Source organism: Hemitrygon akajei, chromosome 9 (assembly GCF_048418815.1).
Source record: "Hemitrygon akajei chromosome 9, sHemAka1.3, whole genome shotgun sequence".
NCBI lineage: Eukaryota > Metazoa > Chordata > Chondrichthyes > Myliobatiformes > Dasyatidae > Hemitrygon > Hemitrygon akajei.
The window spans coordinates 161,714,321-161,732,460 of NC_133132.1; the positions used below are offsets into that span (position 1 = coordinate 161,714,321).

The 18,140-nt window shown below is 39.4% G+C and overlaps 1 protein-coding gene across 1 annotated transcript in view; it reads right to left on the minus strand.

Annotated features, from left to right (window-relative positions):
• rfx6 (regulatory factor X, 6) overlaps positions 1-17,654 on the minus strand; it is a 65,198-nt gene extending 47,544 nt beyond the window's left edge. The window contains exons 1-9 of the mRNA XM_073055477.1: positions 17,341-17,654; positions 16,578-16,734; positions 15,930-16,053; positions 15,585-15,646; positions 15,178-15,255; positions 12,002-12,029; positions 8,593-8,700; positions 443-520; positions 211-324 (exon numbers count right to left, since the gene is read on the minus strand). Of these exons, the coding sequence (XP_072911578.1) occupies positions 211-324; positions 443-520; positions 8,593-8,700; positions 12,002-12,029; positions 15,178-15,255; positions 15,585-15,646; positions 15,930-16,053; positions 16,578-16,734; positions 17,341-17,563 (972 nt within the window). The 5' untranslated portion in view covers positions 17,564-17,654. The remainder of the gene's footprint in view (positions 1-210; positions 325-442; positions 521-8,592; positions 8,701-12,001; positions 12,030-15,177; positions 15,256-15,584; positions 15,647-15,929; positions 16,054-16,577; positions 16,735-17,340) is intronic.
• Between the last annotated feature and the right edge of the window lie 486 nt (positions 17,655-18,140).

Sequence of the window (18,140 nt, forward strand, 5' to 3'; positions counted from 1 at the left end):
TTTCCATGGGATCTACCACTCAAACAATAATTAGACAACTAATTTTGAAAAATCACAAGAGTGTCTGCTTTCTGCACTTATTTGTACCTGAGAATGACTAAAAAAGCATCAAAATTCAAAATTAAGTATAGTTGCATGATGTTTAATGCTGGTTTTAAAAAACAAGCGACGCTGGTTGCACTCTTTATAATCACTTCAGTCAATACTCACCTTATAAAGTATGGAGTCACAGACACAAAATATGTCAATGATGACAGGATTTTCCAACAATGGAAGAAGATGGTCTGGCATCCCTTGCCAAAAGTGCAATAGGAAATTCTGAATCTGAAGATTAAAGTGAAAATAATAGAATCACTTTTCCTTTTGGATTCAAGGTCATTTAAATCTTTTTACTAGACATGCATAAATGAAATTACACTGCAATATTTTTATATAATCTCACCTCTTCAAAGTTCCCATTGATTGCGTTATCCAGGATACACTGGCAATGTGTTTTGTACATCATAATTAATGTATCTACCTGTGTTGATAAAAATAACATGAAATATATTAGAATGCTGGCTTGTGCAACTCACTTGTAATATTTTATAATCATGCAAGGGATGAGATTGAAATAGATTTGCACAAGTTTGTCCTTCATATCTGCACTCTTTCCTAGAAATTATGGCTAAACTGTGGCCTAATATGACAAATTTGCTCTATGACCTAATACCAAACATTAACAAAATCTAACAAAATCTATTCATCTCAGAACTTAGATTATCATCTAACCCAACAAAAACTGCCAATTGCAGAAATGAGTTACAAACTGCAAACAAATGTTGGGTACAGAAGTGTTTGTTTACGTGCCTTTAATTTCCTTGTTTATGCGGCCATTTTAAGTGCCAGGCCCAATTGAAATGGTCAGGGTCAGAGACGGTACAGTTCCACTGGCTGCTCTGTGGGGTTTGCTCAGCTCTGTGCTGGACTGAGGCCCTCTGTGGACTTCTGGCTGTATGAACTTCAGTTCTGAATGCTGCTTGCTTGATTTATCGCTTGCAGGATTTGTTTCATTTTCCCTCTCTGCACAGTGTTTGATCATTGAACTGTAGCTCAGCTTTTCATACCATCATTTTCACAATCTTGATTGAAAAGTTACAGAACCTGGGCCTCTGTACCTCCCACTGCAACTGGATCCTCAACTTTCTAAGCAGAAGACCATAATCTGTGTGGATTGGTGATAACATATCCTCCTCGCTGACGATCAACACTGGCGCACTTCAGAGATGTGTGCTTAGCCCACTGCTCTGCTCTCCATATACAAGACTGTATGGCTAGGCATAGCTCAAATACCATCTATAAATTTGCTGACGATACAACCATTGTTGATAGAATCTCAGATGGGGACGAGAGGATGTACAGGAGCAAGATATGCCAACTAGTGGAGTAGTGTCACAGCAACAACTTAGCACTCAACATCAGTAAGACGAAAGAGCTGATTGTGGACTTCAGAAAGGGTAAGGTGAAGGAACACATAGCAATCCTCATAGAGGGATCAGAAGTGGAGAGAGTGAGCAGCTTCAAGTTCCTGGGTGTCAAGATCTCTGAGGATCTAAGCTGGTCCCAATATATCAATGCAGTTATAAAGAAGGAAAGAGAGCAACTATACTTGGTTAGGAGTTTGAAGAGATTTGGTAAGTCAACAAATATACTCAATAACTTCTATATGTGTACCGTGGAAAGCATTCTGACAGGCTGCATCAGCGTCTGGTATGGAGGGGCTACTGCACAAGACTGTAAGAAGCTGCAGAGGGTTGTAAATTTACTCGGGTCCATCTTGGGTACCAATATATGTATACAGTAATTGATTTACTTATTTTAATTATTATTGTTTTATTTTTTTCTTCTTCTTCTATATTATGTATTGCACTGAACTGCTACTGCTAGGTTAACAAATTTCACGACACATGCCGGTGATAATAAACCTGATTCTGATTCTGATGGTCGTCATTTGCCTTTGAGTGGATTCTATTGGGGTTCTTTTCTTCATAGCTGCCTGTAAGCAGACGAATCTCAAGGCTGTATAAAGTATACATACTTTGAGAAGAAATGTACTTTGAATTTCTAGTGTTGTTCATGACTCATTTATCAATGGAAATCATTTCTCAACTTCATCAAGAACTTGGTCACTTCTACAGTCTGGGAGGTGCAGTTTAATTTGCTTAAACAATGCTTTATTTAATCCTTGGCAACTAGAAACTATTTTATAGAGGATTTGGTATGTCATCTACAACACTTGCAAATTTCTACAGATGAAGCATTGTGAATGGGTGCATCGCTGTCTGGTATGGGGGGGGGGAAGCTTCTGCACAGGATCTAAGTAAGGTGCAGAGAGTTGCAAAGTTAGTCAGCTCCATCATGAGCACTAGCCTCCGTGGTATCCAAATCATCTTCAAGGAACGTTGTCTCGAAATGGCAGCATCCGTCATTAAGGACCGCCATCACCCAGGATGTGCCCTCTTCTCATTGTTACCATCAGGAAGGAGGTACCAAAACCTGAAGGCACAACCTCAATGATTCGGGAACAGTTTCTTCGCCTCTGCCATCAGATTTCTGAATGGATTTTGAACCCATGAACACCACCTCACTACTTTTTTTGCATTATTTATTTAATTTAACTGTTTTGTATATAATGTTCAGTTTTTTTTTCAATATAGGAAGAAGCTGTTCCTAAATGGACATTGGACCCTTGAACACCACCTCACTTTATTAATATATATTATTTCTGTTTTTCTGCACAATTTTTAATATATTCAATATACATATACTGTAATTGATTAATTAATTTATTATTATTTTTTCTTCTATATTATGTATTGCATTGAACTGCTGCTGCTAAGTCAACAAATTTCATGACACGACAGTGATAATAAACCTGATTCTAATTCTGATTCTTCTGCATTGTACTGCTGCCGCAAAGTTAGCAAATTTCACGACGTATGCCGGTGATATTAAACCTGATTCGGATTTTGTGCTAATTCAATGACTAATCCTTCCTTCCTTCCTTGGGAATCATGCCTAGGGTTGTCCACAGCACTCCGAGTGAGAAAATTAAAACACTCTATAGCTGTCACATAGGTATTACCCCTTTGTATTCTAGTTTTCAAGATTATCAAGATTAATCTCCAGTTGCTTCGCCTAAGTGCAAAAATTTGAAATAGTCATGTGTTGCAATCTGGTTCTAAAAAATCAACATCAACTCATTTTTACTGCTGAGCATTTAAACACAGTGGCTTCAAAAATATGGCTGGGCAGAATCCAGCTGAATGAGTAAGAACTGATTTATAGACAACATACACATTCATTTTCCTCTTTGAAAACAAATGTTATCAGTGGGGAAGGTCTCAGAGCAAAGACTCACTACACTAAGAACTAAAATTTTCTAGAACACTGTATAGTGGCTACTTGAACAACCAAAACTGCTCAGAGACTTGGTGAGGGGCGTGGGTTAATCCTTGATTGATGCATCTTACATAGAATCCAATAATAATAATGTTCAAAGTTGAAGAAATGAATTTGATCCTTTATCAAGGAACTAGCAAAACAAACAACCTCAAAGTGATAAAACTAATGAAACTGAAACTAACAGGACTGCTCATGTCCTACCGAAGGGTCTCGGCCCAAAACGTCAACTGTACTTTTTTTTTTCCATAGATGCTGTCTGACCTGCTCAGTTCTTCCAGTACTTTATGTGTGCAGCTAATGAGCTTAAATGTACTTAAGTTGTATTAAGCAAAGTTAAGTGAAGTTAAACACAAAAGGTTAAACAAAATTAAATGGTCAACAAAAAGGTATCAACCCGACTTACTCCCTAGTTCTAAACAAACCAGAATGACTAAAAAACATGAAGACATAAGTAAAACCTTCACTTCTACCATGCCCCCCAACAATGTGACTAGTTACCTTATTACATGTAATAAATGTGCAACACAGATTAGAATGCAGATAGAGAACAGATACATGGCTGCTACGCACTGTATTATTGATGCACCAACTGAGACGAAGCATCACGGAAGCTAGCTTGATAGGGTAATGGATCCCAACTTGATAAGGTGAGTAGTGGGTTAGAAACTATGTATGTGGCCCAGTACTCCAAATACTTTACAATATTTCCTTTGCTCATAAATCATTAAATGGAATGCAATATAAGGGAAGGTCTTCATACATATTTCAAGGTTTCCCATCACGTGCTTAAAGCAGGCAACCAAACACATATAACCATATATAACACCATATAACAATCACAGCATGGAAAGAGGCCATCTCGGCCCTCCTAGTCCGTGCCGAACTCTTAATCTCACCTAGTCCCACCTACCCGCACTCAGCCCATAACCCTCCACTTCTTTCCTGTCCATATACCTATCCAATTTTACCTTAAATGACACAACTGAACTGGCCTCTACTACTTCTACAGGAAACACTATTCTTCAAAGTGTGTTCAGATGAATTCAGATGCTATTCTATGGGATTGGTATAACATTATTAGGCTCAAAAACTGCTGTGAATACCTCAGCTCAATTTGGAACCAAGGTCCCTAATAAATGGGCCATAAATGCTGGAAAAGCAAACAGAAATGTCAATCAATATTTCATTCAGTTGATTGGTCTGTGACCTCCCACTTCCACGTCAATTCAGTTTTATCTCTCTGAGTAAGGTAAATCCAATAAGAACTTTGATTTGTAAGATGTAGATGATTTTAATTGTTTAGACTTGGTTCTAGGTCTACTTTAATAATATGCAAAAAAAAGAAGCAAATCCCACAAAGGCTGAAAACTTGTAGAGTTGAAGGGAACTCTAAAAGCACCAGGAATAAATGAGTGAAAAAGAGGGAAAAGTTCAATGTTTCTGGCATGGTCTTTTTCAGAATTCATAAATGAATTAAGCACTTTCTTAATAGAAGCAGTAGATAAACATTGAACGTAGAACTTAGAGATCTACAGCACATTACGGGCCCTTCGGCCCACTATATTGTGCTGACCATGTAACCTACTCAAGAAACTGCCTAGAATTTCCCTAAAGCTGAGGAAGCAGATGCTTCAAGCACAGAAATGGTGTGGCTTGTGTAATGCTATTACAGAAGTGAGTACTATAACACTATTATAGCACCAGCAATCAGTGATCAATGTTCGATTCCTACCACTGTCTGTAAGGAGCGTGTATGCTCTCATGTGGGTTTCCACCCGGTACTTTGTTTTTCATAAACCATCAGGTATAGGAGCAGAATTAGGCCATTTGGCCCATCGAATCTGCTCCCCCTTTTCATCATGGCTGATCCATTTTCCCTATCAGCCCCAATCTCCTGCCTTCTCCCCATATCCCTTCATGCCTTGACTAAGCAAGATTCCAACAGCCTCTGCTTTAAGTATACCCAATGACTTGATATTTCACATGGAAATGAAACAGTACCCTTTCTATATTCCATAGAATTACTTTAGTGCTTGGGCGGTGATTTTTAAGTCTACCTTATTATTTCTTTAAAATTCTGCAAACACAGGCTAGGTTTGGTAAGTTGTGAGCATGTTGATGGTGGTGCCAGAGGCTGGTTGCTCTCAATGCATATTCCGACTACACTGGTTGTTGACACGTATTACTCTACGTTTTGATATTTTGATGTGTGACAAATAAAATCAATCTTTCTTTCTTTCGTCTTTAGAAACATGCAATTGCTTGAACAACATGCATCATCATCATCATGTGCCGTGTCTTAGGATGTAGGCGATCATGGTCCTTCCATGATTGTTCTTGGCAATTTTTTCCTCACGGAAATGGTTTGCCTTCTTCTGGTCAGTGTCTTTTTGAGACAGGTGACCCCAGTTATTATCAACACTCTTCAGAGATTGTCTGCCTGGCATCAGTGGTCGCAAAACCAGGACTTGTGATATGCACCAGTTGCTCACACAACTATCCAACACCTGCTCCCATGGTTTCATGCGGCCCTAATCGGGGGTCTAAGTAGGTGCTGCACCTTGCCCAAGGGTGACCTGCAGGCTAGTGGAGGGAAACAGTGCCTTACACCTCCTTTGGTAGAGAGCTATCTCCACCCTGTCAACCAACATGGTGCCATTTTTAAAAAAGCAGTTATTGTTTTGATTACACAAAAGGGAAATAGAGGGAAACATTAGATACATTTATATTTAAAAAAACGATGGCAAAATGGGGAAAGGCAACAAAATAAATGGATTTAGAAACAAATGTGGAATATAATGATTGGAAACCCTGTACCCTTCCCAATTAACAAAATAAGAACTGGTCTGTAACTAAGGACACCAACTTCAGCTCACTCACTAGCATGCTGTCTGATAACCAGACTCCAGCCCAACCTGCTGCCTGTTTCTTCACTCCTTGGACACCAGGTCACCAGCGCGCCCTGTAATCAGGTTGCTACCTGCCCAACTGTTAATGGATAAATGATACGTCCACAGACTCCTATCAAGAGTGAAATGGCTGGCAGTGTTTCTGGTAGATTCTCTCAATAAATCAATCTCCTGTGTTTGGATGGAAGGGTGTGCCATTAACTGGACATATTTCCTATTCAGTACAATTTAAAGCATTGCAGCTTTTGTTTTAAATCTTCAAAATTAAAGCATTAAATAACCTCACTTGAGACTTAACAAGCTAACGATACTATTGTACTCAAGAAACTGCAGTTATTTTTGGCATGTTTTTCAGATGATGAGCACATTATAGAATAATTAAGGAACAAGGTACAAATTTTGATTTGGTGCAAATTAGATCATGACAAAGAAACACAACACTAGAGAAAAAAATATGAAGTGCGATCTCACTACAAATTCACCGTTCTCAGATCTGCTTAGGTAGATAGAGTTGTAGGGAAAACAGAACAATGAAGCAAAGTTATTTTAACCACTGGATAAATGATTTTTGTGATTTTAAATTATATTTAAACAATATCTTACAATGTAACATATATAGATAATTACAGTTCAACATGTTGTAAACCACACTCCAAGTTAGAAAGGCAACAAAATTTGATATAGTCACAGAAAACCATGAAAATAATTCTAAATATAAGTTATATACCAGGCAAGATGTGTATAATTCCAATGAAGCACATAAGCCATAGGTGTGCCCATCATTTGATCACTTAGCATTCTACTTTTCTGCATTTTACAGTTGTTTTTAACTTCCACTGTCTTTCATTAATTTGATTATGATTCTTGGGTTTACTGAGTCTGCCCGCGCCATCCGCCACAAGTGGGACTTCCTCGTTGCCAAACATTTTAATTCCAATTCCCATTCCTGTCTGACATGTTGGCCCATGGCCTCATCTTGGCACTCTCAGGGTGGAGAAGCAACACCTTAGACTCCATCTGGGTAGTCTCCAACCTGATGGCATGAATAAGAATTTCTCCTTCCAGTAAACAAATTCCTCCCCACCCCTTTTCTCCTTCTCTATTCCCCATCTAACTTTTAGCTCTTCTCACCTGCATATTACTTTCCCCCGGGTCTCTTCCTTCTTCTGTTTCTCCTATGGTACACTCTCCTCTCCTATCAGATTCCTACTTCTTCAGCCCTTGACCATTCCCACCCACTTGGCTTCATCTATCACCTTCCAGCTGGCCTCATTCTCCTCCTCCCACCTTTTTATTCTGGCATCTTCCCTCTTGCTTCCCAGTCCTGAAGAAAGGTCTTGGCCCAAAACATCACCTATCTATTAGTTTCCATAGATTCTGCCCCACCTGTGAGTTCCTCCAGCATTTTGTGTGTGTTGCTTTGGATTTCCATCATCTGCATACTTTCTTGTGTAAACTAATCTCAGTGTTGTATATGCTGCAATATACGTACTTTGATAATAAATCTACTTTAAATCTTGAACAATGTTAAAAATGGAACATTATTTATTTATTAATTGAGATACAGCGTGGAACAGACCTTTCCAGCCTTCAAGCCCCACTGCCCAGTAATCCCACAGTTTAATCCCAGCCTAATGATAGGACAATTTACAATGACCAATTAACCTACCAAAGGTACAGCCTTTGGACTGTGGGAGGAAACCAGAGCACCCGGAGGAAACCCACACAGTTACAGGGAGAACATACAAAGTCCTTACAGGCAACAGCGGGAATTGAACCCAGGTTGCTGGTACTGTAAATTGTTGTGCTAACCACACTACCGTGCTGACCTGGTAATATTACATATTTATTTTCTCAAGAAAACTATATGATAATTAAGATTTTCTACTGTGGATTTTCAAATATTTGAACCCCAGTGTATTTTCACATTTCAAACAAGAAATAACTTTTTCACAAGAATTATAGATATTTCTAGCATGAAAAAAGTAGTGCACAGGCTTAAGGCATTAAGCTTTAAAATAAATTATGTATTTAGATGGGATGAGTATTATTCTATTAATAATTCCTAATTTGTTTTCAGGAACTGATTTTAAAGACATCCAAGTCTACCAGTCTCTCATGAATTATTCTTAAAAATGTTTATGGTTGTAATTGTTCATGAAAATTGTTTTGATTGTATTAGAATGCATGAAATGAATGACATTGATAACTGTTGATAATGGATGATAAGAATCTGTACCTTCTCCTTTGAAATAGGCCCCTGGAGAAGAAGATGCTGGGCATTGGGAAAATCGGGAAGCAAGGTTCCAGTTTTTGAACTGAGTGAATACTTCCGAGTAAAACCTCCCTGTAATGGAATAAAATTGTCCAAATTAGTGTCTAAATACATGCTTTCATCCTGAATCATTTAAAAACAGAGTAAATTGAAAATTTATAAACAATTATTTTAAAACTGTGAAAAATAAAGATTTTTTTTCCATTTTTATTAGTTTAAAATATCTGTAATGAACTGTGTCAAGAGGTTAGTTACAGCTAGAACTAACTCCTGCCTAAGCAGAGATATGGATCTACTGCAATTTGCCTACCGCACAGGTCTAGAGTGGATGCAACCTCACTTGCTCTCCACACTGCTTTGCAGCATTAAACATCTGCAAGACGTAGGTTGGACTACTGTTTATGGACTGCAGCTTTCCATTCAACAGCATCATTCCCTCTGCACTAATCAACAAGCTTCAAAAACTGGGTATCTCTAACTAGATCCTCAGTTTCCTTATTGGGAGACTGCAGACAGCTTAAATTGGTAATAATATATCCTCGCTGACCTTCAACACTGGTGCAGTTCAATGATGCATGCATGGCCCACTGCTCTACTCTCTATACCCTCATGACTGTGTGGCTAAGCACAGCTCAAATGCTTTGTATAAAATTGCTGATGACACCACCATTGTTGGTAGAATCGCAGATGATGATGAGGTTTACTGGAATGAGATAAATCAGTTGTTTGAACGTGTTGTAACAAGGACTTCACACTCAACATCTGTGAGACCAAGGACCTGATTGTGGACTTCAGGAAGGAGAAGCTTGGAGAACTCACACCAGTTTACACTGAGGGTATTATTGGGCAGACTGAGCTCATTAGCCGTGGTTGGCAGTCCACCTAGGAAAAGGAAAGCTCTTATCTCAAACTTCCACTGCCTTGTGGCAATACCCACTCACGGGGAATGTTTTGGGAGTAAACACAGAGGAAAAGTCCAGAGCTGGAGTCCCTAAGACAGACCTACATTGGGTTCAGCACAGACTGGCAACTCCTATGATGCAGCTGCATTGGTCTCTGCCGTTCCTTTGGGTTTATTAGATGCGTGGAGAGGCGGAGCTTGCTACATGGACAACAGCCTGTTCTCCATATTGTACTGCTCAGGTTTGCATATCTTGACAGCTAGGACATCATGGTCGACATTGACCGACAGAGGCCTCACTCATATGATTATGGAATGCAGGAGGCTGTGAGATGACTGCATAGAGGTTTATAAAATTATGATGGGATAGACAGGAGGAGGAGCATGCTACATGGGAAACAGCTCGCTCGCCACATCGTACTGCCCTGGCTTGCAAATCATGTAGACAGCTGGGACGCAACATCCATGGTCAACCCCAACCAATTAAGGGTCTCATTCTCATTTAGTACATCAAAAGTGGTGCAGTTTACTGAGATGAATGGCACATTTATCTCAGCTTCATCAACTTTTAAAAATTTTACTGAACTGATTAGGATGGACAGTGCATTACGATTACGTGCAAATGGATTTGTAACTTGGATAAAGTATATTACATAAAGTCATTCTGTCGGTGAAAAGCAAGTGTTTAGATTAAGTTAATGAATGTAAATAATGATCTAAAAATTCTCTATCACTCATCCAAAGTTCAAGTATATCTAAATAAATTTTCCAGGGACACCTGCTTCTAATTACCATTTAGCATTTATTTAATGATTGCAACATTTTCTGCTTAATTAGCCATGAAATCTTTAATAATTAACTAATCTGCCAAGTAAACAAGGTTGCTTGCAAGATTGTTAAAGTAGGTCATTCACCAGTATAGAAAGGGGAAGCACAAAAAGTCTATATTTTGCACAATGACAAAATCTATCTTTAGCTATACATTTTCAAGTGATTTATTATCACCATTTGAATTTCATTCCTGATTTTTTTTTGTTTTGGATGTCAGGCATCTGTTATGTTAGTACAAGAGGCCTTTCATTGGTCAGGGTTGACTATGACTGTTGCATCCTAGCTGTCTAGGATGTCTAAGATGTCATCCTAGCTTGTCTATGCAGGCCAGAGCAGTATGAAATGGAGGGCAAGCTGTTGCCCGTGTAGCAGGCTCCCCTCTCCACCCAAAGGAGCAGCAGACACCGATACGGTTTGGCACCAGCTGCATCGCAGGGGTTGCCAGTCAGCATCGAACTCAACGTAGGACTGCCTTAGGGACTCCACCACCAGGTTTCTCTATCAGGATTTACACCCGAAGACACCAGCGGGTATAGCCTCAAGGCAGTGGAGGTTGGAGATCAGAATTTTCCTCCTTCTGGATGAGCTGTCAACCATGGCTGACGAGACCCCATCGTTCCAAAATGCTTATGAGGTCAAATGAGCATCAGTACCAAGAGTTACTATGCACAACTAATGTTGATACAATATTGCCCGAGTATGAAAATAAAGTAGATGCCTCTTACATGCATCATTAGAAAACTTAAATAAATTACACTAAATAACTGATCCTGAAATATACAAAAGTTCAAAAGTTCATTTAATATTAGAGAATGTATAGAGCATACAAACTAAAATTCAAGCTCTTCACAGACATCCCCGAAACAAGAAACCCCACAGAATGAATGAATGATAGAAGCATAAAAATATACAAAAATATATTGACAATTTCTTTGGTCCAGTTTATGTATTTATGGCCAAAAACATTTTAATATGCATATTGATTGCAATATGTACCTCTATTGCGTAATTCTCCACCCTAATACTCAATCTCAAACCATCTACTGTTCTAAATATAAATCTTGTAACAGACAAAGGCAATAATTATTTAGCTTAAATGAAAATTGCTTATCTTTAAAGTCTTTATTGCACATTACCACTGTGAGCTATATACTTATGCACAGCCACACGTATCACTTTAAAATCATCATTTACATTCATTGCATTGTGGCCATTTGTCAAGTTCAATCATTTTGGACGGTGCAATCAATTGCTTTAAATATGCTGCTGTAGATTGCTCTCTGGAAAGAATACAATGTTGTATTTTAACAACATTAGATTTATTTATTTATAATTATATAGCTTTCATTTGTGTGTGAAAAGAGGTCTAATAATCATTAACACACACAAAATGCTGGAAGAACTTGACAGGTCAGGCAGCAACCATGGAAAGAAATAAGCAGTTGACGTTTCAGTAGACTCTTCACGAGTCCTGATGAAGAGTTTTGGTCCAAACTGTTGAACTCTTTGTTCCTTTCCATGGAAGCTGCCTGACCTGTTGAGTTCCTCCCACATTTTGTTTGTGTTACTCTGAATTTTTCCAGCAATTCCTGCAGGATCTCTTGCGCTAATAACCATTAATATGGCTTTAATTTAGCATACCTCATTTTTCAGTTTGCTTCCTGAAAATCTGTGAAAAAGAAACCGATTGTTAACATAACTATATATATTTTATCTCTCCATAATAGATTAAATAACTCTTCTAAACATGAATCTTCCAGGAGTGAAAGGGTTACTGTATGAGGAAAGTCTGGCAGCTCTGGCATTCAGGAGAATGAGGGGGGATCTCATAGAAACATTCCCAATGTTAAAAGGCTTAACAGATTATATTTTGCAAAGTTATTTCCCATGGTAGGGGTTTCTAGGTCATTAGGGCATGACTTCAGGACTGAAGGACTTCCACTTAGAAATGAGATGTGGAGAAATTACTTCAATCAGAGCATGGTAAATCTGTGGAATTTGTTGTCACGAGTGGCTGTGGAGGCCAAGTCATTGGGAGAATTTAAGGCAGAGATAGATAAGTTCTAGATTAGCCAGGGCATCAAAGTATTTGGTGTGAAGGCAGGGGAGTGGGGATGACTGGAAGAAATGGATCAACCCATGATAGAATGGCAGAGCAGACTCAATGGGCCAAATGGCCTATTTCTTTTTCCATATCTTATGGTCTTATTACATCTTCAAATAGTTTAACTATGAGTGTTCAATGAGAATTGTTGCATAGAAAATAAGCATAGTGTTTTATGGGACAATTCTCAACGGAGTTTGGAAAGGACAACTTTATCAAAATCTCACTAAGTGTGTTTTAAACCTCATTCATGTAAACGCCACTAAATTTCCACTCCTGTTATATTGCCTAACTGTAAGATTTTCCACACCAGCTCTATATTTCCAGAATGGGACAGCTCACTACAATGCCACGAGTTGCATATTGCAAAGTCAAATCAAGGGAGGACCATCACAGTGCATGTGAAGAGAATTCCTGGAGACTGCTGTAGAACACAGGGAGCTAGGAATTTGTACATAGCTCCCTGAAGCTAGTGCCACAGGTAGACAGGATGATAAAGAAGGCATTTGGAATTCTGGTCTTCATCTGTCAGGGTGATGAGTTTCAGAGTTAGAATGGCATGTTGTTGTTATACAAGACATTGACAAAGGTGCACCTAAAGTATTGTGTACAGTTTTTGGTTACCCCATTCTACAGACGACATGATCATGCTGGAAAGAGTGCAAAGAAGATTTATAAGAATGTTGCCAAGACATAGGGCCTGAGGGGATAGACAGGTTATGATTTTATTCCTTGGAGTGTAGGAGTCTGAGTTGAGACCTTACAGAGAGAATAAAATCATAGATAGACTATGTATATTTACCTGTTTTTCATGGAAGGAATCAAAATCTAGAAAGAATTGGTTTAGGGTGAGAGGGGAAAGCTTTAAAAGGATTCAGAGGGGCAAAATTCTTCAGGCAGAAGGTGGTATGTAGGTGGAACGAGCTGCAGAGAAAGTCATGTACAACAACATTTAAATGTGATCGTATGATCAGGTACATGGATAGGAAATGCTTATGGGCTCAATGTGGACAAATGAAACTAGCTTAGATGTTCATGTTGGTTGGCATGGGAAAGAGTTGGGCCAAAGAGCCTGCTGCATGCTGTATTACTCTAAGACTCTATTATAGAAATTATCCTTTGAAAGAAAAAAAGAATAGCTTTATTTGTCACATGTACATTGAAACATTGAAACATACAGTGAGATGCATCATTTGCATCAATGACAAACACAGTCCGGGGATTGTGCTGGGGGCAGCCCGCAAGCTTCGCCACCTTTCCATGCCAAAATAGCATGGCTACAACTCACTAACCCTACTGCACATCTTTTGGAGTGTGGGAGGAAACTGGAGCATCAGAGGAAACCAATGTAATCAGAGTGAGAACATAGAAATTCCTGGCAGACCACTGTGGGAGTTGTACCCTGAATCATGACCACTTGCATTGTATAAAATGTTGCATACCGCCTCTCACTACTGAAACCAGTTACTAGCAATAACACCTGTCAATTTTGGATTATGGATGAGGAAAAGATAAACATTAAACATTTGTCCCTATGATGTCAGCAGATCTCAGTCAGTAGCACTTTGTTTCTTGGTTAGAGAGTTTTAGATTCAATTGCTAACAGAAACAAACTCAAACATAACTAAGCTCATCCTCTAGTGCAGGATTGAGTTCAAACTAAATTTATTATCAAAGTATGTATACATCTCCATATAGTACCCTGAGATTTATTTTTGTGGGCATTTACAGTACCTACAAATAAGCACAATAGATTCAATTAAAAACTACACAAAATAAAGACCAACCAACCAATGTAAAAAAGGCAAATATTGCAAACACTAAAAATAATAAATAATATTGAGAACAGGAGTAGTGCTCTAAGACTCAATATCAACCAACACCTGAAACATAAACTCTGTTCTCTCTAACATATTTTCCACTTTATTTACCACTAGAAGTGTGCCTGACCAGGGTGCAAACGTTCACACCAAGTATAATCGGTTCTCTTGTTTCAATATCCTTGCCTGGTACCTTGCAAGTCCACAGGCCAAGTCATATTATCAACTCTTCCATTCCTCCAGCAGATTGTACAAGAACACCAAAAAACTAGGGGCAGAGAAAGGGCCACCAGAATTCCAAGGACGGTCCCAAGCCCAGTTGTGAAAGACAGAATGTTGGGCATGGAGCTAGCAGCCCCATTTGGTAAAAACCTAGAGTTAAAGAAATGACAACACAAGCTCCAAAAACTTCATCCCTGGAAGGATCTTCATGTCGAAGATGTATGAAGTCGTGCTAAATGTGGAAGCCAAAGGGCCGGTCAGCCTACAGCCCTAGATGAATAAAGTATCTATCTATCTATCTATCTAGAAAGAGGAGTCCCACGAGCCACTATCAGTGACCTATGCCCCAGTAGGAGTGATGAGCTCAAGAAAAAGTAGAAAAGTCCACCAGGTCCCTCAAACCTGCCCCACAATCCAATTTGATCACGGCTGATCTATCCCGGCTACAACTCCTCTTTCCTGCTGGTTCCCTAATAATCCTCAATTCCTCTGGACTTTTGTTTGATGCCACAGATAGTGCACTAATCCTGTCAAACTTTCACCTGAACAAATACAATTACAGTCAGCACACAGCGGACTAATGAAAGAGCCCTCCCATTACAATAATGGCTACTTTCAACTGGAACAAAGACATGCTAATATGAAGCATATAATGTAAAGGATTAAGGTACCTGGTCAAGCCTTTACCAGAATACACCGAATGATAATACGCACTGCTCTCTTTGATGCCAATACCATAATAGTGATACCTGCAAGATAGAGCCAAGATTTCAAAATTATATTTCTGTTAAATTTACATAAAATAAAGTAAAAAAATTATAATATCCGTCAAATGAACTGTCCACGTTAATAGATTTACCTGGCACGGGACGGCTAACGGGTTTAGGCCATTGTTATCAGGATTCTAGGGAAGCAGATTTGTTTAGGCAACGAATATTCACATCAAATAAATCGACGCCGATCAAATAAATACAGAAAATTACTGCCAATAAATCTAAGAGTTAAGAGTGTTGACAGGCCTGAAGTCTAAACGATAAACGAAGGATTATTTTACCAAACAGGACATAAAGTAACTCACTTTGAGTGACCTCTCGTTCCAAGTCTTCTGGTCGTCAGGAGAGGAAACTTTTGTCGTATTGTCTATCAACGAAACACGAAAAATATAAAAGGTTGAATTAAAATAAAACGTTTTTGCCCAATATCTATTTGAAGACAGAAGATACTCCCTTTATACCGTACAATCGGTTAGTATTGAAAATCTCTTCTCTGCTTTGTCATGCCTTCATCTGGAAGAGAAGAGATCACGCTGGTGCTGTGGTACATTTTAAGATTACGCGTACTTAAAGTGCGTATTTAGTTTTCAATCAAAACAAAGGATATTTTGTTTGATTTATGGAAATACCCGCGAGGCCGCAGATGCTACCTTTCCGAACGTAGCTGCGCAAGCAGGTTCCAATTTCTCTTTCCGGCAGAAGTCCAGATAGTGGGTATAGAGGATACATCTGGGTAAGCAAACCCCCTCGCAAACGATGTAGTTTTCTTCCAACCTGGAGAAGGAAAGGTTAACAGCATTCAACTCAATTAGTCCCGAGCATTAGACACCGGGGCACAAATATTCCGCTATGCCCAAAGCTGGGATTGCTCTGAAATTTAATGAATTCGCAGTATAACGAATTATAGAATATATAGAATTCTGCTCGAAAACTATACTGCAATATCATGCACATTCGACGTTTTTAAAATATATATTCACTCAAATGAAACAAAGACTTTAAGGCAGACTAACACACAAAATGCTGAAGGAAATCAGCGGGCCAGGTAGCATCTATGGAGAGAAATAAACAGTCGACGTTTCGAGCTGAGACCCTTCATCGGGACTGGAAACGATTGGGGAAAAGAAGCCAGATGTCTGTTGCAGCGTCTCGGACCGAAACGTCGACTTTCTCAGACCGTTCTTTTGCACAGACCCCCGGAGTTCCTGCAGTATTGTTTGTGCGTGTTACTCCGGATTTCTAGCATCTGCGGAACCTCCTTAAGGTGCTGGGGCCCACCGGTCTGATCCGCCACTTACCATTGCAAAGTGAGCTGCGTTTGTTTCTTCTTGTCCCTGATAATCTGGGTGATGGTCTTTTTCGGACTCTGTTGCTTGTCGTTCAGGAAAGTTTTCCCTTCAGAAACGTTCCCATCCTCTTCGTCCGACGATGCGAATCCGTTGCAGTTTTCCGATTCTGTTGAACACAGAACGACAAGATTCAATCTTTCTGTGACCCATTTGCACTTTTACCAATTCAAATCGACTTACTGTGCCCACCTGCACTTTACACTTCAATGCTATGGATTATTTTAAACTCCAGAGTAAGCACTTCACACTCACATCTCCTGTTGCTTTTAAAGCTAATTCCCGCCAACTCCTGCAGAGAAAGAAATTGTTACTAAATTGTGGGCTGTTCTTTTCAAACCCAACAAATATAATTCTCTTTAAGATTCGACCGCCATTTGGCGGGACATTAATCACTATTATAAATCCTGAATTAAAATTACCGGCTGTTGGTAATTTATTAATTTTATGATGGGTTATTCGCAAAGGAATCGATGTGCTTAATTTTTTGATTCGAGATTACAGCGACTTTGTAAAGCAAAAGTAATAAAATAGTACAGATGCAATTTTTAGAGTGGGCTATCGATATTTCCCTCGTTCGGGCGTTAGTCGATCGAAACTTGGATTCCTGGAATTTTAACTGAAGTCGCTATGCACTTGATATCGAAAGATTCTGTGTAGTTTCTAAAGAACTGTAACAGCAAACCGTCTTCTGGACAGACCGCCAGAATCTCACCTGATTTAATGCCTAATTCGGTTCCTATCTCCTCCTCCCCACATCCAGGCAGTGAATCCGGCTCCTCGCCGCCGCCACAGCCTTCCGAAAGCGAAGCCAAATGTTTGCCCATCAGAGTCACGTAGGCTTGCTCGGGAATCCGGGTTGCCACTTTGTGCGGGGGCTGAAGGCGAAGCATGGACGGTTCTTCAGATTCGGGCATCCTCTTTAAAGGCATCTTCATGGCGAGCAGCGGGACCAGGGTTTATTAGTTCAGTCCTTTCTCTCTTCCCGTAATCGGGATTCGCTGGGAGTCAAATTAATGGCCCATGGTCCTCCTGAGGAAGTAGGGCATTGTAAAATCTCAGTCCCCTCACATTACACGATAACAAACTTCTCAATATCCCAGCTGAAGATTCAGTATCAAAGACGGATTGGAAATTATTACAGGTCATGGCGAGATGGTAACTGCGCTCCCCATCCCGAATTTGGATGCGAGAATACCAATCAACCAGTTTCAGGGCGACACCTTCAATAGCTATTTAAACTCTTCAGAGCACGCCTATTTGTTTGCACTAGGCAGATATCAAAAATAAAGTCTGCAATAAGTAGCAGATGGGTGAATATAATCTGAAGAGCTCTTACTGTGAAGGTAGGCACTGCGACATTGTTAATTAAACCCGCGGTTACGACTGAGCGATGAATCACGCGTATTTATCATTTAAAGGAAACGCGGAGAGCAGAACTCAGAAAATATTAATGATTAACCGCGGGGAACAATAATTTTTGAATGTACCTTTCAGATGTGTGTTTATCATACG